Genomic DNA, 23,337 nt, shown 5'->3' on the forward strand with positions numbered 1-23,337 from the left:
CTCATGTCTTTGCAAAAAACAGCCTCAAGACACCGAAGGTGATATGCATTGTTTCTTTATTTCATAAAGAGAAATGGTGTCTAGACAAAAAGGTCATTTATACAACACTAGCAATTGAAATGAATGAAAATGGGTTTTGCACAATACCGTATTTACAATGGTTATTAAGTCATTTTAATTAATTAGGGTCATGTAGCATTTGAAATGATAAAGGTAAGAACTCTTAGTAGAGAATAAGCAAATAACAGCTATTTCAAATTGACAATATTAACACAAAACAATCATCTAGAAAAATGAAAGAAAAAAAAAAAAACGACCACTTGAACTACGAGCTTTTAAGAGCTATTACATTAAAAAAAGAAGCACCAAAAACTACTAATACAATAATCCATATAATCTGTGTAAAAAGCATGTAGAAAAAACACCTGATGCAGTTTGCTGATACAGTCATTGACCAGTTATGAGAGGTATGAAGGATTTCACAGGTAGATAAGTGTGAGAAAGTCCGCACTGGTGACTTGGGGTCGGGGGCCCAGGCCCCTGCATACACTCACTTCACTTGAATGTGAACTATGGCCTCTGCAAGTTCTAAGGCAAATATCGGAGGTGCACTTGTATCCAAATAATGTTGACCCATCCCAAGAGCTTGTTTGTCTCTTAACACAACAAGAAGAACCAGTTCAATTTAACCGAGCGATTTTTAAATGGAAAAAAAAAATGTATCAAACATCAAATGACACCTATTTGTAAACATTTTCCTGTTTTTTATAGTTTACTCGATGATCTCAGGCTGCGCATTTAATAAGGATAGCAGATCTTCTTCTTTTTAATACAGTTGAGCATCTGTGAAAGAAGGCATGTTTTTGTTCATATTCTTTAATAGAACAACCTTTGGAGTTGAAAAGCCAGTGTTTTTGTTTCAGAGAAGCAGCAGCAACAAAAGTTTAACTAAAAAATAGACAAATACACTGCAAAAAGGTACGTGCAATCCGCTGTAATGGCTATAACCAAAAAAGGAACCTGGAGGACGACAATTTAGGTGTTCACGCCTACTGATACATCCTTTTAAAGCTGCACTAATCAATATTTGTATTGAAAGAAACAGGTTGCCATAGCAAGTAACTGCTCATCTTCTAGCTCAATGTTGTTTCCAACCGGCATCAATATTTTTCTCAGGAGTTGGTGGAGACCAAAACCAAGCTAAAAGAAGAGCAGATCTTTGTCTACTGCCCAAAAGTGCTCCCCTCAAAAAAAATCTATTAATGCAGCTTTAAGTAATGCTAATAAATCATTTTTCAAGGGCTGTTTTGCTCGACTCAAACCCAGTTTGTCCCAAAAGAATCTGCTCAAGAGTGACTCCGTAGGAAAGGTTCACCCTAAATGATAACGAAAAAAACCACCATATCATCTCGCTTAACCTTTATTGCTATCTAGCCATGCATGTGGGGTTGGTTGTATTCACTAACGTTTTAAAATTGCCTGACGAAAAAAGGACAGTTCTGCACCAAAAATGGAGAAGCTTTACAAAGAATATCCCTCCACCGTGTTATGGGCAATACACCTGCACCAAATAAAAGCCAAAATCGCCGCATGACCAGACGCCACGAGACGTAAGTGAGAGCTTTCATGTCTTCACCGTGAAGTGACCCTTTCCTAACAACGTGTCGTGGAGGGAGGCCTCTCGGGGCACTCGGTGCCGTCGGTGTGTCGGGCACGCGAGCAGGACTCGGGCATCGTAGCTCTGCAGGCATGTAAAGGGTTTGTTACGGTGAATTAACAATATTCCACAGCTTTAAAAGAAATGATGCTATATGCAAAAACAACAAGGTGGTCGTCGTGGTGTTGGTAGGAAATCTTAGGAGACACCCAGGGGGCAAGAGCTTTGCTACAACACACATTCATCAAGAGGGCTTTCTCCATTTAAGATCAAGCTTATGAAAATGTACGCAAATAGAAAAAATAGTTGCATAACGTTTGCAGAAAAAAAGCTTCAGTTTTTTGGCAAGAACTTGGATCTTCACACAAAAAAAAAACAGCTACTGCTCCGCGCTATGTACTGTGTGTGTGTGCGTTGTATGAATACCTCCGTGTGTGTGTGTGTGTGTGCATGTATGGGTCTTTTTACCAGTCGTTTTTAAAATACACTTAGTCCTTTCGGCTGCATAACAGAATCGGTCTCACACGAGACGTCAAATTTGAAACCACATCTTAAATTTACATTAATTAAAGTCAAGGGGAAAACATTTCCAAACATTTCATCCAGACTTTAAAGCCCAAATCCAGGAAATATTTGGCCGACGGATTGGGCGGCCATGTGTTCGTCATGCCCCCGGTGTGTACAGTAAAGTATAGCGAGGATTGTAAACTTTAAAATCACACCTCTTTGAATGACAATGGAGATGACGCAGACGTACACAACGCTAGCGAAGCAGCGCCATTAGTTTGTGTTCTCAAACGAGGGAGGGGAGGGACCCCATTTTGGATTGGGGCTTTAAAAAGAGAGGGATGAAAAAAGCTTCACATTCCAATTGAATCCAACCAGTTTGCGATGCAAGAAGCCTGCAAGGCCCAAGATGACTCAGCTTGTCTCGCCTGTTCGTACATAGAAATTCATCAAAAGAAAAAAGATGGCTTTTTAAAAAGTCCGGAGGGCGCTTACGTGGCATAAACTAACTAGGCCTACGGCTATAGGCATCACGCATGCACATCACACTGGCTGATGCTCAAACAAATGCACAGTTAGGGCAAAAAACGTGTTATATCTTAATATGATTGTTACTCAATCATTCGGACGACACATACACTGCTTTCACGTCAAGTTAGCTTATTGGATTCCTAAAGAAAGAAAGAAATATAAGATGTGAACACTCCTACACTGAAACGTTAGCTTCTTTTGACGTTTAGGGTTTCAGACACGGTTACTTCATAGAGACATTTTTTTGGAGTAATTGTGTAATATCCACGAGACGATTCTTCTCGAAGTGCCAATCTAAGTGCTCTAGTCTGAGACTTTTTAAGGGGTCCGACACAAAGACGAAGAGTCCCTGTTGAAGTGCTAAATGGCTCTGAGTGCCCCGGGGCCCGGAAACAAAGTGCCTGATTCAATCAATATTTTATGTTCATTTTTTTTCGGGATGCAATCTTGAAAGCACCCGTCGCTTATATGTTGGCTGCGCTTTCTTTCCCGAGAGCGTAAACACAAATAACGCATTGAAATACTGACGAAATGAAATTTTCATCCTGAACAACACAAGGCAGAAGTCACATTTAAAGAAGAGTCTTGAATGTCACACTTTTAAACATGCACGGGGCTCCAGAATTGTACACGTGTGTTGACGCGCGTGTGTGTGTGTGTGTGTGTGTGCTGCACGTGTGTATGCGCATGTGGCCGGTTTCCTGAGTATAAGAACGCTCACCTTGACGGGTGGGGCCGTTCGTTAGGCAGGACAGGAAACAGCAAAAAAAAAGCAACAATTTTCCCCCCAGCGAAAAAAAAAAGAAAAAAGGTGCTCGGTAAAACCCCGTGGAACCAAAAAAGAAAAAAACGAAGAAACATCTGAGCCTCTACCTGTACAAAACCACTGTTACAGTCATCATGCTCCATACTATATACATTTCTGCCAAATAAGCACTTGAAAGTCACCGGTACAACATCCAAATACAATGGTATTGCTGATGAGTGGGTAGTAAAAAAAGTTGCCATTAAACCGTCTGCAAAAAAACAACAACAAAAAAAAAACCTTTTTCCTTTCAATTCAGTGCTGAGGAAGGCAAAGGAGGAATGTTTTCGGTTACAGCCGGTACAAAGTTCTCCCGCACGGAACAACAAATGCCAGACGCGTGGAGAGCTGTTCCTGTATTGGTTTTCTGTTATGTTTTGCATATGAATATTACACCGACTGGCTGCATCTGGACTTCCCCGTGTGTGTGTGTGTGTATGTGTGTGTGTGTGTGTGTGTGTGTGTGTGTGTGTGTGTGTGTGTGCAGAAGCTGAGTTCTCATTTTTCATGAATTAGGTTGAACATTCAAACGATTTCATTCTTTTTTTCTTTTTTTTCGTCATTGTTGTTGTTTCTGTTTTCCTGAGTTTGAATTGCTGTGACGAAAAGGGTCACTGAGATATAGCGGGAGTAGAAACCAAGAGAGAGAGAGAGAGAGACAGAACTGAGACAGGGAGAGGTAGAGAAGATCGACAGAGTGGGACGGGCTGCAAAGAGAGAAGGCAGGAACAGAGATACTGTCGGTACACAATAGAAACACAAAGAGAGCTGCTGTTTAGGTCCGATGAGGTTTGACTTTGAGTTGTGACTCGCAGAGAACAAGGTTCCCCGCCGTGGAGGTTGCTGTGGGGGGGGGGGGGGGGGGGGCGACAATAGCACCATTGTACGTGTTTTGGTGAGAAGTTCCCACTCCGTCATGGTAAGAGGAGAATACCTGGAGAACAGTATTGCTGCTGTTAAGACAACTTTAGTGTCGACCGTTGTGAAAAAAACAAAACAAAATAAAAAGACAGCACAAAACGACATAAATACAAACAAAGCTTGTTTTTTTTTTTTTTTCCAGTGAACACTGGCAGAAGGCTGACTGTTTCAGCAACCCCCGAGAGAGAGGGGGGGGGTTTGTCAGAAGAGTAAAATTAAATAATAATACAAAATATATATATAGACACACGACGACCTGGAGAACCGCCGCTACTTAGTCCGTCCTTGGCGGCTCGTCGGTTGTGCATTTGTCAGTCATTTCCTGGCAAAAATCCACCGTTACCGCCTGGTTGGGGGAAAGCCCCGACTTTGCGAACGGGCCGGCGTTGCGGCCCTCCATGTCCCCGTCGACCGGCCCGTTCCCGACGCTCGAGTCGGGCTCGCTCTCCGAGGGGGGGCCGCCGGGCGACCCGTGGAAGCTGGGCTCCGGCGTGGCCGAGGCCGAGCGGCCGGTGAGGTCGATGCTGGTGGTGTTGTTGGTGAAGGCGCCGGCGGCGGCGGCGGAGTTGTTGTTGGTGGTGGCGTTGGCGGGCTTGGCCTCGTGGCCGGGCCGCAGCACGGGGCAGTAGTGGTGCAGGGACTGGACCTGCTCGGGGCTCAGCTGGACGTCCCGGCACACCTCTTGCGACAGGCAGGAGAAGTTCTCCCACAGCTCGCCCATGCACGCCTTCAGCTGGTTCCTCTCGGTCAGCAGCTTCTCCTTCTCGCACACCTGGACGCACACAGAAGAAGACGGCTTAGATGTTAGTCCAGAAGTGGACATTAAAACGTCTCAGCTTCTGCGGCAAAGTGGGAGCTCGCTGGCGATCGGCTCACCAGTTTCCTGATCTCACACTCCAAGTTCATGATGCAGTCGAGCTTTCTCTTGCGGCAGCGCTGCGCCGCGATGCGGTTCTTGCTCCGCCGGCGCACGTCGTGGATGAACTCGAGCTGCTCCGAGGTCAGTTTGTGCATTTTCACCAACATTTGGAAGTCGTTCCGTGGAAGATTCGTGATTTGATCGACGGGAAAAGGCAGCTTCACCTGTGACAAAGAGGCAGAACAGACCACGCATTGTGTCTCGGTAATTTGTGTTTATTTGGTTATCGAGTATTAATTAATGTTGCGTGAAATAAGCGGTCATGTGCAAAATACTGTTCATCCCGTTGAAATAATGCTGGAGATTCTAATTGAATATATTTTGATATGAAAACATAATTACTATTTGATGAATTAAATCAGGCCTAAAGATATATTCTGAGTTTATTGCTAGTGAGTGGCTCCCGAAGAAGCAACATCAGCTGCACCTAAATACGTCACCGAAAAGATGCATGTCGTTGTCATCTGGTAAAAATCCACTATCTTTTCATATTTCAATAATTATAAGAATGCACCGGCCACTTTATTTTGGCACACTTGTTCCATCGCTTGATGACACAGATTGGTCAGCCAATCAGAGCCAAGAAGGACGTTCAAATTTCTCTGAACGTGGCAGGGTTGTTAGACGAGCTCGTCTGTGTAAATCAGAAACAACTGGATTCTCACACACAACCATCTCTAGTGTTTACAGAGAAAGCTCCAAAAAAATAGTTGTGTAAAAACAGACATTCCCATGAAAAACCTCCTCATTTTATTGCACACATAAGAATACCTTTTTTGTCAATTAAATGTATTAATATGCAAACCATTAAGAATATTCATCAAGGGTTATGGCGAAGTTCAAGCGCACACGGGAGAACGCGCAAGTTGAATCATTGCATGGCCGTACCCTTTCACTGCGAGGCAGCGCCTAAAGCTCCACCACCGCCAGATGGCGCGAGAGCGCCGCCCGGTGAGCCTCCGCCTTGCATCTCACACGCAGCGCATTCCCAAGCAGAGAGGGAAAGGTGCTCCGAGAAAGACGTCCCTTTCCCATCTGTCCCTACGCAGCTGGATAGATGCCAGTATGACAGATTGAGGGGGTTGGGAGGCAGTGACTCCAAGTCGGTGTCAGATCATTTCGGTTGAAAGGGGGGGGGGGGGGGGGCCGTGAATATCCACGCCTGCAACTACCGGCGTCCTCCGTGGGCCGGGGGAACAAAGGAATTACCAGTAATACATGTGCCAGCGATATGGACACTGAATTTGGAACGAAAATTAGAGAAATGAAAAGAAAAGCTGCGCTGGTTTCTCTCCCTGACACGACACCACATCAAGTGTTTCTTCACAGTTGGGGGATCAACAATGAGACGGGCCCCCGCCGGCCCCCAGGTGATGGCAAACCCTGTGATAAGCACATCACGTCCAGATCCACCAGCAGCGGTATCAGCGCGCACCAGGGATCCGCAGCTTTAGGCGGCGAGCGACGCTGCGGAGGCACAACAAAGGCCCAGAGGAAGACAGCCGGGGGGGGGGAAGAACTTGGCAGGGATGAGAGGAGCAGCGCCCCCCCCCCCCCCGCACTCTGAGGAGCGCAGGAAGTCAAACAAAAGAGCAGGAGGAGCACGACTCCCCGCTCTTGCTTGTACCTGGATGCACAAGGCCGGGGAGAGGGGGAGTGAGGGGGGCCAGACCCCCCCGGGGACCCTGAACTCGCTCAGACGACCGCAGGCGGCGGCAGCTTTCTTTTCTTTCCCGCCAAGCGACACACGGCGGCGGCGGCCTGTGGCGTCACCCGGTGTAAGCGGCCGCTCCTCGGGGGATGACGCGAGGTGCCTACTCATGACACAATTGAAATTACTACTCAGCGAGGAGCAAATCTAGATGTCAATCTCTCCCCGAGTGGAGCAAACGGCTCGAGTTTCCTCATTAGGAGCGCGGCCCCCGGCGAGGAGGCGGGAGCTCCCCCCCGTTTCTCATCTCAGCCTGACATCTGCATGCAGACACATGAATAAGTAACGACCTACGCTTCCAAGGCCGCGCTCGGCTCTTCGCGCCGCTCTGCCAGGGCGTGACAGGGGGGGGCGGAAGCTGTAAAACATCAGCCGCGGGCTGCCAGCTCTAAGTAAAGCAGCAGATGGGGGGGCGGAGGGGGTTGATGACTCTATTTGATATCAGGTAGCCTAGATCGGTTGGATGGCATCTTCAGGCACAACCCCGCGGCTGGGAAAAAAACCAAACGGGGGGAAGGAGACGCCGCGACCTTGCGATGGTTTCTCCCCTCCCCCTCCCCGCCACCCCCCCCTCGTCACCCACCAGCCGCCGGTACGCAAGGGACGGCTATATTTAACCGCTTCACCGCGAGACCCAGTTAAGCAGCGAGGCCGCGGGATGACAGAGTGCACGTCGACGCCGGTGGTGAATTCACGGCCAAGCGTTTGCAGTTCTGTCTTGGTCCCCCCCCCCCTCGATCCCCCTCGTGCACACGCCTCTCTCTCTCTCTCTGGTGGTAAAGTGCTCATCCCGCATCAGGACCGTCGGCAGGTGCGAGCGCCACGTGGGCGCACACACGGACATTTGGGCGCCCGCGGCGGGGCGGAGCTTCCGTGTTTCTAAATTCCACACTTTCTTTGGGAGGCGGGGGGTCATTTCAGGGGGCGCCCCGCTGATACAACGGTGACTGATATAATGAAAGGAATATTGCACATTGAGCTCATTGGTCGCGTTATTTCTAGTTTTCCACATGAGCCAGACTTGATGAAAAATAATTGCGACACTTTAGGAAAAAGATCCAATGCAATCCTGTTAGAGTTTAAGACTTTAAGCTTTTTGTTGTAACTTAAGAGTATTTTCTGAAGCAATCCTTGCTTGCCACATTTTGTCCAGGTCTGTGTAGGCCTAAAATAAAATAAATGAAATTGAGATTGATTGAAATTGAGAGTTTTAGAATTTTGCAAGCCAAAAGCAAATTTCCGAAACTTCTTCCTCGCAGCTCTCTTCTAAAAGAATCTGAAATACATTTCAACCTTAGATGCTTCTTTACGGAGCAGCAATCAGCAACAAAGCCTCTGACGCTCGTTACTTACTTACTGGCAGGAGCAGCTGCAGTTTGCAGCAACGCACCGGCCGCCAAGCTGCAGCAACGGAGCCAAAATCAACACAAGACTGATGCACATTGCCACTGTGAACCTGCTAGAGTTGTCCTTCTGCCCCAGCCGGCCCTGAGGGCCCACGTACCGATCCGTACGTCAGCATCCCGGGGATCTCGATCGCACACACACACACACACACACACACCATCCTCGCCTTCTGCACACACAACAAATAGAAGCGTGAAAAACATCTCTTCTCCGTTTGGTTTCTATATTTGTCTCGCCCCGCCCCGCGCTCCAGAGCAACACACAGCGTGCCCTGCGGGTCGATTTGGGGGGTAATGAAGAGGCATTGTGTCTTGCTTCTTTGATACTAAAGTATTTTCTTTTCGTAAAGGCATCAAGCTGGATAAATATAGATTTCAAAGTAAAACGCTTGAGCGCACCTCTTTCTCAATATGAATAAGCCTCCCTCTGCGTACACCGTAGGCTAAAAAGTAAGGCCTCCTGTACTACAAGAAAGCCTTTGTGGATGAAATGGATGAATTTATTAAATTAGTGTTGAAGAATGAAAAAAAATAATCTGCAAAAAAATGCAGCAGTTATCTTATGCTTATTATTATTACCATTGCATAGGCATAAAATGGATAACCATATGATCTAGTACAGCAAAGGTTCTCTGGCATTGTGCAAGAGTAGCAGAACTGATATAAGGGCTTGTGCACTTCCTGTCACACGGTCATTCCATTTCATGGTTGGCCTGATACAAAAAAAGACAATGTGCTGATGTATCAGAACTACTTCCTCATTCCTTCCTCCCACTCGCTCCGAGATCAATATTTTCACTGCTGTGGTCAGACGATACGCGAGAATGACCTCAACGCCTACACGGCAACTGGGGAGCTGGAGCTCTCAGAGAGAGAGAGAGAGAGAGAGGGAGAGAGAGAGAGAGAGAGAGAGAGAGAGGGGTGCAGAATCCATTCTCAGCCGACATGCTGGTGGCCGCTGTGGCCACTCGAAAAGTGTGAAAGCGACAAAGTAGCAGCGTAATTAACACAGTGGTGTCGGTTACACAACCATATTCGTTTGCTAAGATTACATAGAAGTGAGCCTCCGCGCTGCTTATAAAGCATGCTGACCGGAGAACTGCGCTGCGGGGACAAACGTACTGGTGTGGGGCCAAGCCCGAGGGTCCGGATGTCCCTGGTGCCTTTGACAAAATTGCAGGAAAATAAGTTCTGTTGTGCGAGGCGAGAAATGAAAACCATTTCTAGGATTTTTGCAGCATGCAACCGCACAAAGAAAAAAGCACAAGGCTACAAGGAGTCACACTAGCCCCGCACACATCTCCGATTCAAGACTAAAGACATCATTATGTCAACTTGTATTTCTCTTATTTGGAATCGCACCGTGGTAGGAGCTTCAAAATTTCCAAAACATTTCTGTAAACAACTTCGACTTTTGCTGTTGCACGGCCGGTACGTCGGCAGTCTACATTACGGCTGTCAGAACAGGTGAGACCGTACCGAGTCATATCTAAGCCAAAAGTGGGACAATACAGGTGCATAATCTGGGTCCAATTTGTCATTTGGAACAGAGACACATTGTAATCCTGGTTCAATAGCTTCCCATTTTCTCTCTTGAGCTGCGTGAAGCTGCTGACAGTTCTCGCGTCGCCTCTACACTTTTGACGTCTTCCGGGATCCACTGTGGCCGGTGTGCAGTCCGGGGGCCGCAGGCCGGTGCCCTGTGGACACAGCAAGCCCGGACGTCCCCGTGTTTGCACGACGGCGGGGTAACGGGCCGCCCGGGTAGCATGAGGTGAGCACTTCCTTGCCACATAAAGGCAAAGGGAGGGGGTGACCTAACATCCAGCTTGGCTTTGCAAGTAACGCTCTAAGGCCTCTGCTGCAAAACCCAGTGGCACAAACGTTCATTCATGAAGGAGCTTATTAAAGCGAGTGGAAAGCTGGTAGATAAAACCCTGTGAGTCAATGGAGATTTGACAGAGGATATTGTGCGGAGTAATGGGTGACATGCATAAACACAGCCATACGCACACAAAGCAATGACAAAGGGGACTGAAATATTTCAGAGTCATTTTTGGGCTGCTCTCCCGGGTGATAGCTTAGCGCTGTGAATCAATCCCACATCATTGGGTCATTACAGTAGCACATTCGGCGAGCCTTTCCAAAGCCCACGAATCTAATGGCGGAGAGCATTTTGTGCCACGAGGGTAATAATTACACATTACTGCTGAGCCTCTTTATCTCACAGCTCTGAGCAGCAGAACTGAATTCGTTCCCCGCGGAAAGCGAAATCCTGTCACGTAGCTCCAAACCGTGCAACACACCGACTAGTTCTTTGAATCTGATCGCCATGGCAACACACCACTCTCTCTATCTCTCTTGCACCCTTTTTTCTGCTTCCCTCTGCAGACACAGAGCAATGCACTGCATGCGGTGTCACAAGAGTTAAGTTGAGACGTGCAGCCACCGCCAGCCAAAAGGTCTCGAGTTCAAGCTCCAGCCAACATGTGACGTCACGGTCGAGGGGGAGACAAACAGCGACGGTATCAGTGCGATACGTTGTATTATTGATTTGAAAATCCTTTCAAATTCCCCCCCAAAAGCACCTAATAGCATAGAGACATTTTGGAGGGTTTTATCCTTCAGTAGCGGCTTAACACCAGGGAAAGGCCTGAGCCGCGGATGGAAAGTTTAATCATTAACGCGGGTAAACAGCAGTGCTTTGAGGAAGCAGAGCAATTCACTGTCAATTGATTTTAATGCCTTCCACCCCCCACCCCCCCCCCCCCCCAAGTGGGACTTGTGCCCATTTTGATATTATCACAACAGCGCTCCGTCTCTCTGAAATGTCTATTCTGCAGCTTGGAGGACACCTGCTCCAGTGGGTTGGGAAGAGGCTGATTAAAGCATCGGCTATCGGCTATCTACAGTCCCGCCGTGAGGCCGGACCGAACCTTTTCGCCCGCTTGCTACAGTGCCCAAAGTCTATTGCCGTTGTAATGTAACGGTCTCAATCGCTTTGCGGCGCACTGAGCGCCTTCACAGCGGCTGGGTGTCGCCGCTAATGTGGATCAGAAATGTCAGAAGTTGGCTCGGCTTTATTGAGACGTAGCATATATGCATATTTATAGGGGCGGATTATAGACGTCGGCGTAGTTGGGGTACTTGGCACTGGCAGGGAGGAGCCGGAGCGAATCACTTCCGAGGGCAGAGCTACCCTTCAATGCCCTGCAGGGCCTTTCACCTACGGTGATTAACCTATCAGCGTCTCGAAGAGACCTTCTGCATCTAGGCTGTCCTGGTGCATCTGGTGCTCACGTATTTAAACTCATTACACAGATCTCCGGCAGTGCATGGAGCAGATTAATAATATCAAAGCACATCTGTGCCCTTTGGTGATGCTGTGAATCTTGTTCTGAACAGCCCCGCTTCAATTACACGATGATTTAATGGCTGCTAACGAACCTGGAGAGCAGGGCACTGCAGAGTAATTAGCTGTGGTGGGCTTGAGTGGAATGGTGTGCTGCACGTGAGAGACGGCGCTTTACACTCACCTCTGGCCCCCGGTCCTGCACGTTGCAGGACTCGCTGTCCCCCTCTGAGAAGGAGCCCGACTCGTCGCTGGAGTTGGTGCCGTAGGACTGCTCACATTTGATCTTGGGCCGCGCCTGGTTGTAAAGGCTGTCCCCGGCCACACTTTGCTCCTGCTGGTCCACGTTGAGGCAGCGCGCCACGTTGGAGCACGGCGAGGAGGAGAACTCGAACTGGGGCAGACTGCAGGGGGAGCCCACGCTGCCGTCCTCCGCGTAGGAGTACGAAGAGCAGGAGCTGGAAGTCCTGGTGCGTGTCTCGCAAGGCGGCGAGCGGGGGCACACTTTGATTGGCACTGGGCAGCTGGTGTTGGGTCGGGGACGGCACAGGAGCGGGGGCTCGGTGGAGGTGGTAGTGGGAGGATAGGTCTGGGAGGTGGGGAGGGACTGGCTGGCCCCCGCCCACAGGCCCTTCGCCATGTGCTCAGAGAGCTCCATCTCCAAAGAGTTCCCACCGGGGTAGGAATGTGCTGGGGTTCCCAGTCGCTCGCAGGCCCCTGAGGAAAATATGACACTGCGGCGGTCGAGCTCAGCTTCCTGTTTGCAGACCCCATCGCAGGAGGCGGACTTGAGGGACAACCCTGCGGGGAAATCGTTCATGTCCTTTGGGGATGTGACAGACAGACACAGCTCCCCAGCGAAAGGCATGAAGTCCTTTTTATGATCTCCCTGAGAGTTTCCTTTGTCCTGGGGGCAGGCGAGTCTGTTGGCGAATAGCTGCTGTGATGTGTTGGGCAGACTGGGCAGGTCCGCCCCTTTCTTGAAGAAGGCTCGGAGGCAGGAAGGGGACTTGGTTCTCTTGTTTTTTTCCACAGACATGGGGCTGTCCATCTCCATGGCCGTCTCGCTGTCTTTATCCCTGACTTCCTGTTCGTCCCCCGACAGGCACAGTGAGACAGCCTCTTCCTCTGCCTGCGGTTCCACTTTGATCTGTGCCAAAGGCAGCCTACCTTGACCCGGGGCCGACCCGCTAACACTGCTCTCCTTTAATGTGCTTGGAAAACCTGAGGTACTGGTGTGTGAGGAGGTGTCATTATTGTGCTTGTTGCAGGCCCACTGGTATTTCCTGTACTTTGGGCACCGGGGCAGGTCTGACGCTCCGTGCCGATCAAAGTCCAGCCGGCCGTCTGTGAAGCTGCTGGGAATGGCGATTGCTAGCCGATCGTCGTCGGGGTGCCCAAAGGAGGTGATGGCGTCGGCACAGCGCCTCGCCTTCGGGGAGGCGGGCCTCTCCGCCTCCGACTGCATGCTCTCATCCTCGGAGTGGTTCGCCCCCTCCGTCGCCGCCTTGTGGCAGAGCAGCAGGCCGTCCTCTTCACTGCGCAGCTGAGCTTCCAGGAAGCGAAAGCAGGAGTCCTCCAGGTTGTGCATGCGCAGGAATTCGGCACAGCGGATGACCTCCTGGATGTTTTCTCTGCTGAGTAACAGCTTAGCGGTGTAGGCAAACTGCAACAATGGAGCGAATCCCCTGGCAGTGACCTGCAAAAAAACAGGGAAATTGCCAGCATTACGATCAGCACAGCTATTGTTCAGAACACTCGGAGTGTGGTGAGATAACCCGACGGCCCCGACGACCATAAACAAACAGCGTAAAGCAGCGCTTCGTCTTTTCATCAGGTCAGCACTGAACGGTCTATGTGGCTGTAAATAAGAGCTGCTAGTTTTGGGACGGTTGGCAGGTTGTGTGTGTCCACCCTCGCGGTCGTGCCAGCAACCTGTGGGACATTCCAGCAGCCTGCCACTGTCTGCTCTGTGGTTATATCGTTAGTTTCGCCTACGCCCACTCACGTCACTGCTTTGCATCTGCAAAACTCTTATGCTAAGATGTCGGATCTCAAGTGCTGCTTCATATTCACAAACTTACATGTATTCGCTGTTGAATCCATGCAGAATATGCAGTCTTAACCGGAGGACCAAGTGATTCTTCCAAAACTCAACGACGATTTACGTGACTCAATCAATGAATTATACCAAGGCCGAGTTTGAGTTCCAGCTTTAAGTTTTAGTACCAGCATTTGATTACCCTTTGGAGGTGTGCCACTGATTTCAGTGTGTCCAGCAGTACACTGCACGGTAAGTATACCGATGAGCAGCCTCGCCGTCGCCGGGTCAAGTGCCCGTAAAGCCTAATGGTTTGTAAGACCTCGGCTTATCCCCGTCGCGGCCAGGTGGCGTGGGATGACAGAGGGAAGCCTTCCATTAAGACTTAATGCCACATGATTAGGTAAACTCCTGAGCCCGCAGAAGTCCGGGGCCGCCCTCTGCCGCTGTTGTCAGTGAGCTCACGGACCGGAGAAAGGAGCCAGAGGAGCCGGCTTTAACACCAGGCTTGTCCGCTGTTTGGAGATCAGCGGGTGGTTGCATGCGCCACTTTACTCCGACTCTGCCAACCAATCCCTGCAGCTTTATCCTGGCTCGCTCTCTGGTGACAAACACATTAGCGGTCTGGGAATGCAATCATCCCGCATGAAGGGGAAAAAAAAAAAAGGTGCACTCGCTAATACAAATGAGGCACGTTCGCCTTGGATCGGAGACGGCCATTGTTTGCTCCTCAAGGCACCTTTTCAAAGGCCGAGGGGATGTGGAGTTTTTCTGACGAGACTTAATGAAGGGCTCGCAGATGTAGAGGATGCGTGGCACAATGTGGTTTTAATGAGCCTGTTGTTTACTGATTGTTTTGCAGTCCTTTGTTGTGGGGAGTGTGGGGTTGGTGGAGCAGTGGAAGGGGGGGGGGGGGGGGGTGTAACAAGAGGACAAATTACCCTGGGTGGAATGGTGTAAACTGGGTGAGCACTGCTGCAGCTTCCAGGGTTCCAGCGGTCTCCACCAGTGAAAAAGGATTTTCCCTCTTTAGTAATAACACTTCAAAAACCACAGAATCCATCCTGTGGATTTTTCCGCCTGGAAAAAAACAACTAGGCAGTATGCACGAGGAAACACAAATATGTCGGGAGAAAATAGCTTGAGGTCATCGGAGGGAGTCCAGGAATGTGTTTAAAGATTTAAAGGCTTGGTGGAGTTTCAGGAAGATGAATAAGAATTTGCAATAGGTTGCTGTTTCGTTTTTTTCAGGGCTGAAAGGTCTATATTATATAATAATATATAATATTTGAGTGACTGATTTACTTGTTCCCTTCTGGACAGTATGTGTGAAATTGGAGATAATATATGCAAGAGTCTCAGCACTCCACAGCACAAGTGAGGATATGTGTGTGTGCCCATTTGAATGGAACATGACCCCAATATACAGACAGGGATTGTGTGATTAAAGTGCAGATATGAGAAATAGAGATTTAAATTGTAAAGCAACCAACTTTGGTTTTTAGCTAAACTACATGATCTGCGACGTAATGTGTCAGAACAACTGTACAGAACCGCGTGGTCGCTGTGCTTGGTCATAAATACCCCAATCTTTATCTATAGACTGCCCCAGGTGGGTCCAGGTTACTAGAATCCCCAAATTCCAACACGCTTCAAGCTTAGCTTTGTTACCTAAATACCGCAATTTATAAACGCTGGTTATGTGACAAGATTGGTTATGTTAATTGATGAACATACTTATTTGAGGCCAAATTATGAGCAATAAGACCACAAACTCCTGTTTACAATGTTCACTGAAATCAAACATGCAGTGGGGGGCATTTTCTCATAGACATCTTTCCAACTATTAGAAAGAATTGACTCCCGAAAGAAAGCACTCCCCGATTGGCTTCACTTTTCAGAGGCGCAGGTTGCCAGCGCGACTTCCACCTCGCTCTCTTTCATGAACCCCGGTTGATTATTAGAAGAGTGCCTCTGGAAAAGCTATGAATAAATGTGTTGTTGCACTTTGAAGTCAAGTGAGGTGCAGCTGTCGTATCTTTCATTACGTCTCCTCCAACTGGCTCGTTACAGCTCAGCGTATTTCCCACATGGGCTCGTGACCTTTTTGTCTACATTGCCAACATAGCGGCGCGCGCATTTATTCAAACATGCTAGTCAAGAGACATGGAATTCCCACACATTTAAAAACAAATGTGATTAAGACATTCATCACATTTAGTTTAATTTTCCCACATCCGCGGAATTGCTTTTTTTCTATGACGTGGCGACTGACAGCCAAATGTTTGGCACGTGAAAACATCATAGCAGTTACCAGACGGGTGATATGCTAAATACACATCTGTTTCCAAACAGTGTGCAATGTGTGACGGGGACCACTGTGAATGTTTAACATAAGACTTCTCTGCATTTTTAATTCTGCGTCCTCCTTGTGTTTACCCTGGTGCATCCACCAGCTGTGGCCTCCCAGCATGCCGCCTGCTTTGAGGCAGCGGTGCCTGTGAGCAGCTCACCGACAGTCCGCAGCTGAGAGGGGCAGAGGGGTGTATACGTGCGTATAGTACGTGGGGAGTTTAGGGGCGGTGGGGGGGGGTAGAGGCTTTAAGTGGACTATCAGCTTAGCTCATTCACAACACTGCTCAGAACACACGCACACGCGTAGACTCACATTTCTGTACTTACTGCTAAGACTGACCACAGAATCTGAATAGTGAGATCTGTTTTTACTGGTAACAAAAGTATCTTTCAACTGTATGTGTCCCTCATGCCTCCTGTTGTTGTGTTTTTAATGATGTCTTGATATTCATGAATTCAATATTCAACTCCAGACGTATAATATAAAAATGATTAACACTATTATTAACATTGACATTATTTTCTCAGACTTGATGAAGCTTCTTTGGAGCCACAGAAGGCCGAGTAGAGCTCTTCATTGTGAGTAAGCTGATCTGAAAAAGGACTGTAATTTTGTATGAACTCAAAATATTCAAATCAATTTGTAATTCCAACAGAAAACACAACGGTTTCAGACAATGACACTGACGAGTATGTGTTCTAAATTGATTGACACCTACATATTCTGTCGGTGTTTCCCCAAGAGCTGCCCTCACCATGAGCAACAACGACCACATTCTGCAGCGCTCATTTTAAAACGGAGAGTTTATGTCATTCACAGAAACAAAGTGCGACCCTGCCTGTGCATGTGGCCTCTCTGCTCTCACACACACACACACACACTCAGTCTTCTACTGTAGACCTGCCCGTGCCGACGGTAACGTTGAGGCAGCCGCGGCTTAAATGAGGCCGGCCAGCTGCATCCATCCAGGGCTGCTGATAAACAGCAAAGCTTCAGGAGGAAAAAGTGCTGAGCGTACACGGGATCTATTTTCAGCCGGCATCAGCAGCTGCTGCCTGCGGGAGCGCATCTTTATGTGCGCCCCTGCACCATATGCGATTACTGTTACAGCCGGCACAGCGGCCTATTAAAGGAGGGCGAACAGTGAGCGACGCAGGATGGGAGGGACGCTGATGCACGCGTTGTTTCCAGGTCGCTTTCGCTGTAAGCAACACTTGCGTGCGTGTTAAGACAAAGAGACAAAATCATCAGCGTGACAGCTGTGCATCTGGAGTGGACAATGGACGATACCATTGCAGGGCAGGAAATCACAGGCAGCAGCCGATCGAGGACCACGGCCTATTCGCATGGCTTCTGCAGGAAGCCGGCCAAATATCCTTTGATAAACACACTGAGCAATACCACCCCACCCTCCCCTGTGCTCCCTAAATCACTCTCTTCCTTCCCCTCACCCAGCAGTTGCTCCTCTCCCAGACTTCGGCCTTTGCGCCTCCACGGAGGAGAGGGCTAATTTATGGGAAATGCACTCCCACAAATTCCCGCATGTCATGCATGCTAATGTGGACATGGCATTGCATGACAATGGAGCGCGGAGGGGGGGAGAAGACTTCATCTCCATCGGACGGAGCGGCCTACGCTTCAGCATCAGATCTGCTGAGTAACCTGACATCGACCTCTGTGTTCTCAGATAAAACAAAAAGAAGTCCCAACTCACGGCCCTGATGCAAGACAAACAGGCGCTGCACTGTGTGCTGACGTGACGCTATTGTTTGTTGAGCCGTGTGTGGGGACAAAGGACAGAACCCAGGCCGGAGTACGGTCCAAGTACCCATCGCTGACAGCTTCTAGCTGACTTACTGCTTGCATTAGAAATCACACTGAGAAATGCATGATGATTGGGTGACATTTCCTGTAACGAGGTACCTGCGGTACTTTTCTAATGTACTGCACGTACTTTAAGTGAGTAAAGCGTCTTGAAGTTGAAACAGCACCAGCCGCCAGGAAGAAAACACGGGAAAACCAAGCGTAATAAATACATTTCACATCAGCCTCTTATGGTTAAAGCTGCACAACGACTAGTTGGGTTCATGCAGACAAAGCTTGGAAAAAACTATACACCATTGAACATATTTTTGACAAAAACACTGTAGGTAAAATGTCTTGCCCCTCATATGTGATTATTGAGTACAGCTAAACTATTAATGCACCGCATTAAAAATTAGAGCTAATTTGAAACAGTCTTAACTCTAATTGTAGCTGCTCAACTTAATACTATAATACTGAATGGAAAATATAAGCACTGTGTAATTATGTAATTGCATATCTGTCCACATGAATATAGAGTTTTACATTTTGATATTGGCCTGCGGTTAAATAAGTGAGCCATCAGCGTAAAAAGTGAAAAGACCACAATGAAAATGTTTTCACTGTGATGCTGAGAGATTTGGAAAGTGTCATCCTCGCTGAGGGCAGAAGCTCAGACGCTCCCGGTGCTGAGCTTGGGTGAGTAAAACCTCCCCCTCACGGTGGATTAAACCAGATAGTGTACATCCTAATCCTCTCCCAATGCAGCTTACTGTACAGGCCAGACACTGGGGAGGTCATGACCCCACCCTCTAGCCCATATAAGACACACAGTGTGGTTGGGCTGTTTGTCGCTGTGCTCAACCAAGTACAATAACACGCGCTGGGCTACTCCCGTCCTCCGTTGTCCAGCCGTGCCCCATGTGTGGCAGGTTTATTTCATGCCCAAACTGACGAAAGTCTGTGTATTGCTTTTAATTAGAGAGTCTTTTTTGTATTTAACCTACGAATGCCGGATTTGGAGGTACTGCACAAAAAGCACAAACAAGGTGCTCTCGTACCCAGCGGCCTCTCGCACTCAAACAAAGACCCAGCGTCGTCTCTGTCAGCTTACGACACGAGATGTGTCCTCGCGTTGGCAGTGGAAACGAGACCACCCGCTGGACCGGAGGGGGGGTTGGGGATTAGTGCCGGTGCTGCCGCAGCAGCTCATCGCTCCTCTCGCCACTGCCTCCCCCCCTTCATCTTCCGCCACCCAACCCCCCACGTTTTAAAGTGAGGCAGAGCTCCGTGCTCGGTCCCTGGCTCTCGCCGTCTGTCTGACAGGCTGTATTTCTGAGATAGTGTCCTGGCCAGGCACTCGGTGTGAGGCTCCATCAGATTAGCCGGCATTTTGCAAGGGTCGAGCCTTGATCAACTGCTTGACCTGAAGGGGAAGACAGATGTCACTCATCAGCCCTACTAAAGCACGACAAGGGCATTACATTTAGCCGTCTCTGGTCTATGTCAAAGTTACTTCACAAGGAGCCTGAAGTCCAATAAGTTCTCAAACCCAGACAACAAAATAGGTCCTTGGGCAATAGCTTTCAAGACAATATATGTCATTTTTTTCTGAACGGACACCTTTATGGCTCAGGTCTGGTTATATATAGGTGGCTAGATCCGGGCTCAGGTTATGACAAGATCATGCTTGTCGTTAAAAAGGAACCGGTGCAGTAAACCTCTCTGATGGAGCCTTGTCAGTTGGCCCAAACCAATGTTTCTCAACAACTACTGGCTATTGCCTCCACAATGAGATATTACCAGATCTTCGGGTAGAACAACACGGATTATTTGAGCCACATTGTGGTCTCCAGTGGATGGTTATGAGAGGAAAACTCAATTTTGGCCCTTTTGGGGCTTTTTCCTCCACTGACATCACTGTTGTCTCTTTTCCAAAAGAGACATGTTGCAATCCAGGTGGGACCCTTCGGTCCTGAAGCGCCTCAAAGCTGCATTATTTCTAATGGCCAGCAGGAGGCAACTGTTCTGGTTGAAATGAGAGCCATGAGAATATGACCCCCCCCTTTCGTTGATTTACATGTTGCTACCACAACATTGCTCATCTTTTCATCATGGTGAAGTGAATTGTGAAATGTTGGTCACTTAAAAATGTACTTGACACCACCCTCGCGCTTCACTTCTGGTTAATGGCGACGACCACGGTGACTTTTCCACTTGTTACAAACACTCTAGGGTCCTTATCTATTTATTGCACTACAAAGTATATTTACGCAGTCCAGAGAAAACATTTATACCACATTGTACCTTATAGTTGTTTGGACTCTCTGTTAGCCTAACCCATTATTGTCTTGGAAATCTGCCATGGTCTTAGTCCTTGCACCAGTGTGCTCGGACCCCAACCATCTCAGCTCGGATGCATAACACCGGCCATTTTTGCCAAAGACATCCCGCTGCCTTCTGTATCCTCCCTCTTTCGTCTTTCTCCTGCACTGACGCTTAGTGGTTGACTTAATGGGGTTCCACATGTCATAATCTCGAGTGTCTTTTGGCTCTTAAGTGTGGAAATCCATCAAAGATCTCTTAACCCTACACCGCTAATCCTCACCATGCGCCATAACCACCAATCACCATTGCTTGACCTTTAAGCAATCCATTAACAAAACTAACTTTAGTATTCAAACCTTTCAGAATTAGTAAAGAACACAAAGAAGCACTTCAAACTTTTACTCTTGTTTAAATAAATCACAGAACCCTCGCAACACACTGCCGGTGGATACTCTGAACTGAGATCTGTGTGTGTGTGTGTGTGTTTTCTTTTGAGATGAAAAATGTGCAGTGTTCCCTGGCCCGTGACTAAGAAAAGAACTGACAAACAGGAGGTGGTTTGAGGTCTGTAAACCAGCGCTCTGCTGAATAACAGTGCTGCTTTCTCCTGCTTTTCCCCCCCAGAATAAAACTCAAAGACATCAGAAATGGTAGCAGTGATGATCTACAACATTGTGGAGCCCTCCACCATCCCTAAAATCAACAGATTCAGCGAACAGAATGTGAGACGTGCAAAAAAGTGGCAGTGGCCAACGATTGGAATGAAGACATCATTTTCTTACGTATACGATACATTTGGTTTCTGCTAGAGTTTAGGAGAGCATAATCAAGGCTCTCTACATCGGCCTCTCGCATAGGCGAACAAAGGCAACATGCCGCGCTAATAACTAGCTGACAGGCAGCAGTCTGCTGTGAGGATCAAGCCACAGCCATGAGGTCATTTGTGTCATGGTGATGACCGCTCCTCTAGAGTGGAGGGCTCTCTGTACAACAAAAAAGAAGAAAAAATTCTTTCAAGCTCTCATTTGTGGCACGCTGATTCTTATGAATCCCCCTTTGTTCTTACGCTCACAACAACCGTGATGCAGAGAAACGCCGTGTGTGTGTGTGTGTGTGTGTGTGTGTTTGACGTGCTCTTCCGTTCCTTCCCTTCGGTCCGGCCCGGACGACGGCGTCGCTGAGATAAAGCCGGATTGTGTTGTTCTCATGATGTGATGGCCCAACAAAGCCCCGCGATGAAACAGGGCTGCCCCTCCGCAAGCCCACAACCACATTAGATACAGAGGATGTCACTCACCAGCGCTCGGCCCCGGCTATTCCGGGGCGGGGGGGATGGGGTGGCGGGGACGAAGGGGCAAGGAAGGTTTGTGGGGGATGTGGTCTTTGTTTCACATTTCCTCTGCAAGAACGTCCCCCTTTTCTCCCCCCACGGTGGGGAGTCGAGGCCCTTTCTTATTTTTACACATATGTGGCAGCCGTGAGCAGACACGCTGAAGGAAAGCTCTCCGTAGATTGAGCCACGGCTCGAGGCTGCTTCTCTGGGCTGATCCCCCCCCCCCCCTTGAGCCGAGGCAAGACGGCGTTGAGACACGAGGCGCGGATGCGTCATCCTGCTTCAGTCACTGACCGTGAAAGCAGAGGGGGACGGGCTCCTTAAAGCAACCTGACAGGCCGCGTCAGCGAAATGACAATTCCTGCGGGATGCGACTGAGTCTAGACAGTCAGGTAGCGATGTGGCATCTCCTCTATGAGGCAGAGCAAGGCCATTTGAAGGGAAGTTACACGCGAAGTGCAGTAAAAAAAGGTACAGCAAAAAAAGAAAAGAGACATTGGCAAAGTTTCATTTTTTTAAGCCGTTTTTTTTTTTTTATATTTGGGTATTCCCAGGTGTCGCCACTTTATATTTATTCTACTTCATGGCATTTACTATATTTATTTCACTGCTGTGCTGTACTTACCTACATAAGTAAATATAACCAAAATATAAAGTATATAATATATATATAGAACAACTGAGTTGCACTTCCAGCTATAACATTTGAATGCTTAGATATGAATACATTAGTGATAATAAATACATACATTTATACATACATACATACATACATACAGCGTATACGGTTACATTAAAGCGAACATTTTGCATAATGTTAAAGCATGTTATTTTTTTTTGGTATTAGCAGTATTATTAGGTATTTAATAACAGTTTTGAATGAGAGAGTTTCAATTATTATTTAGTTGTGATATTATTACTGGTAAGATCATGTTATGTTAATAATAAGACGTGTGTTGTTACAAATATTAAAACTTATCTGACAGCACTGGTAATAGACGCTAGCCACTGGCCAAGAAATCTCCATGATCACACAAACCAGGTTAAAATCGATTGGACAAAAAAACAAGTATATTTCCTTTTTAGCTCTCCTCTCAAACAGGATGAAATGCAGGTATCGTTAATCCGGAGGAGATACAATCTACTGCCTGGATAATTTTGTCCGATGCCTTTTTGAATCCTGAGGCACAGCCCAGTCATAATAAAAATAAATGCATTTTGCATTGTGACAGAATAAAGCTGATACATTCATTATATGGTGTTTTGCCCCAGATCAAATGACAAAAACAATGTTTGTGGGAAATGTTGTGTCAAATTGAACGAATGGACAAAGAAAAGACGGCTTAGTTTAAAACCATTAAAAGATGTTACTTTGCCCACAGCGTCTCACACCTGAAACACACAGCGGGCTCATGCATTATTCACGAGCGCAGAGAGTGAATAAAAAGAGATGCTGCTTTGAGCATCCAGGAGCCGTTTCCCTGCAGTCCCTTCTTTGAGTTAAGGAGGGGGGGAAGAAAAAGCCCCAGACGCTCATTTCACACAAGACGACAATCTGACTCCGACTTCTTTCTCAGCAACAAAGTCGTTCGACAGGCGTTCCTTTATTGATGTGTGCCGGCCCCAGCGAGGAGCCACATCTCCAACGCACACACGCGGGATTTGCC

General features: G+C 48.0%; 1 protein-coding gene across 4 annotated transcripts in view; it reads right to left on the bottom strand.

Annotated features, from left to right (window-relative positions):
* Positions 1–39: 39 nt before the first annotated feature.
* Positions 40–23,337, bottom strand: part of bach2b (BACH transcriptional regulator 2b) — a 72,529-nt gene continuing 49,231 nt past the window's right edge. For all 4 annotated transcript variants that reach the window (XM_040160330.2, XM_040160332.2, XM_040160331.2 and 1 more), the window contains 3 exons: positions 11,994–13,508; positions 5,298–5,504; positions 40–5,193 (listed from right to left, as the gene is read on the bottom strand). In XM_040160330.2, the coding sequence (XP_040016264.2) occupies positions 4,696–5,193; positions 5,298–5,504; positions 11,994–13,508 (2,220 nt within the window). In that variant the 3' untranslated portion in view covers positions 40–4,695. The remainder of the gene's footprint in view (positions 5,194–5,297; positions 5,505–11,993; positions 13,509–23,337) is intronic.

This window comes from Gasterosteus aculeatus, chromosome 18, assembly GCF_964276395.1.
Source record: "Gasterosteus aculeatus chromosome 18, fGasAcu3.hap1.1, whole genome shotgun sequence".
Lineage (NCBI taxonomy): Eukaryota > Metazoa > Chordata > Actinopteri > Perciformes > Gasterosteidae > Gasterosteus > Gasterosteus aculeatus.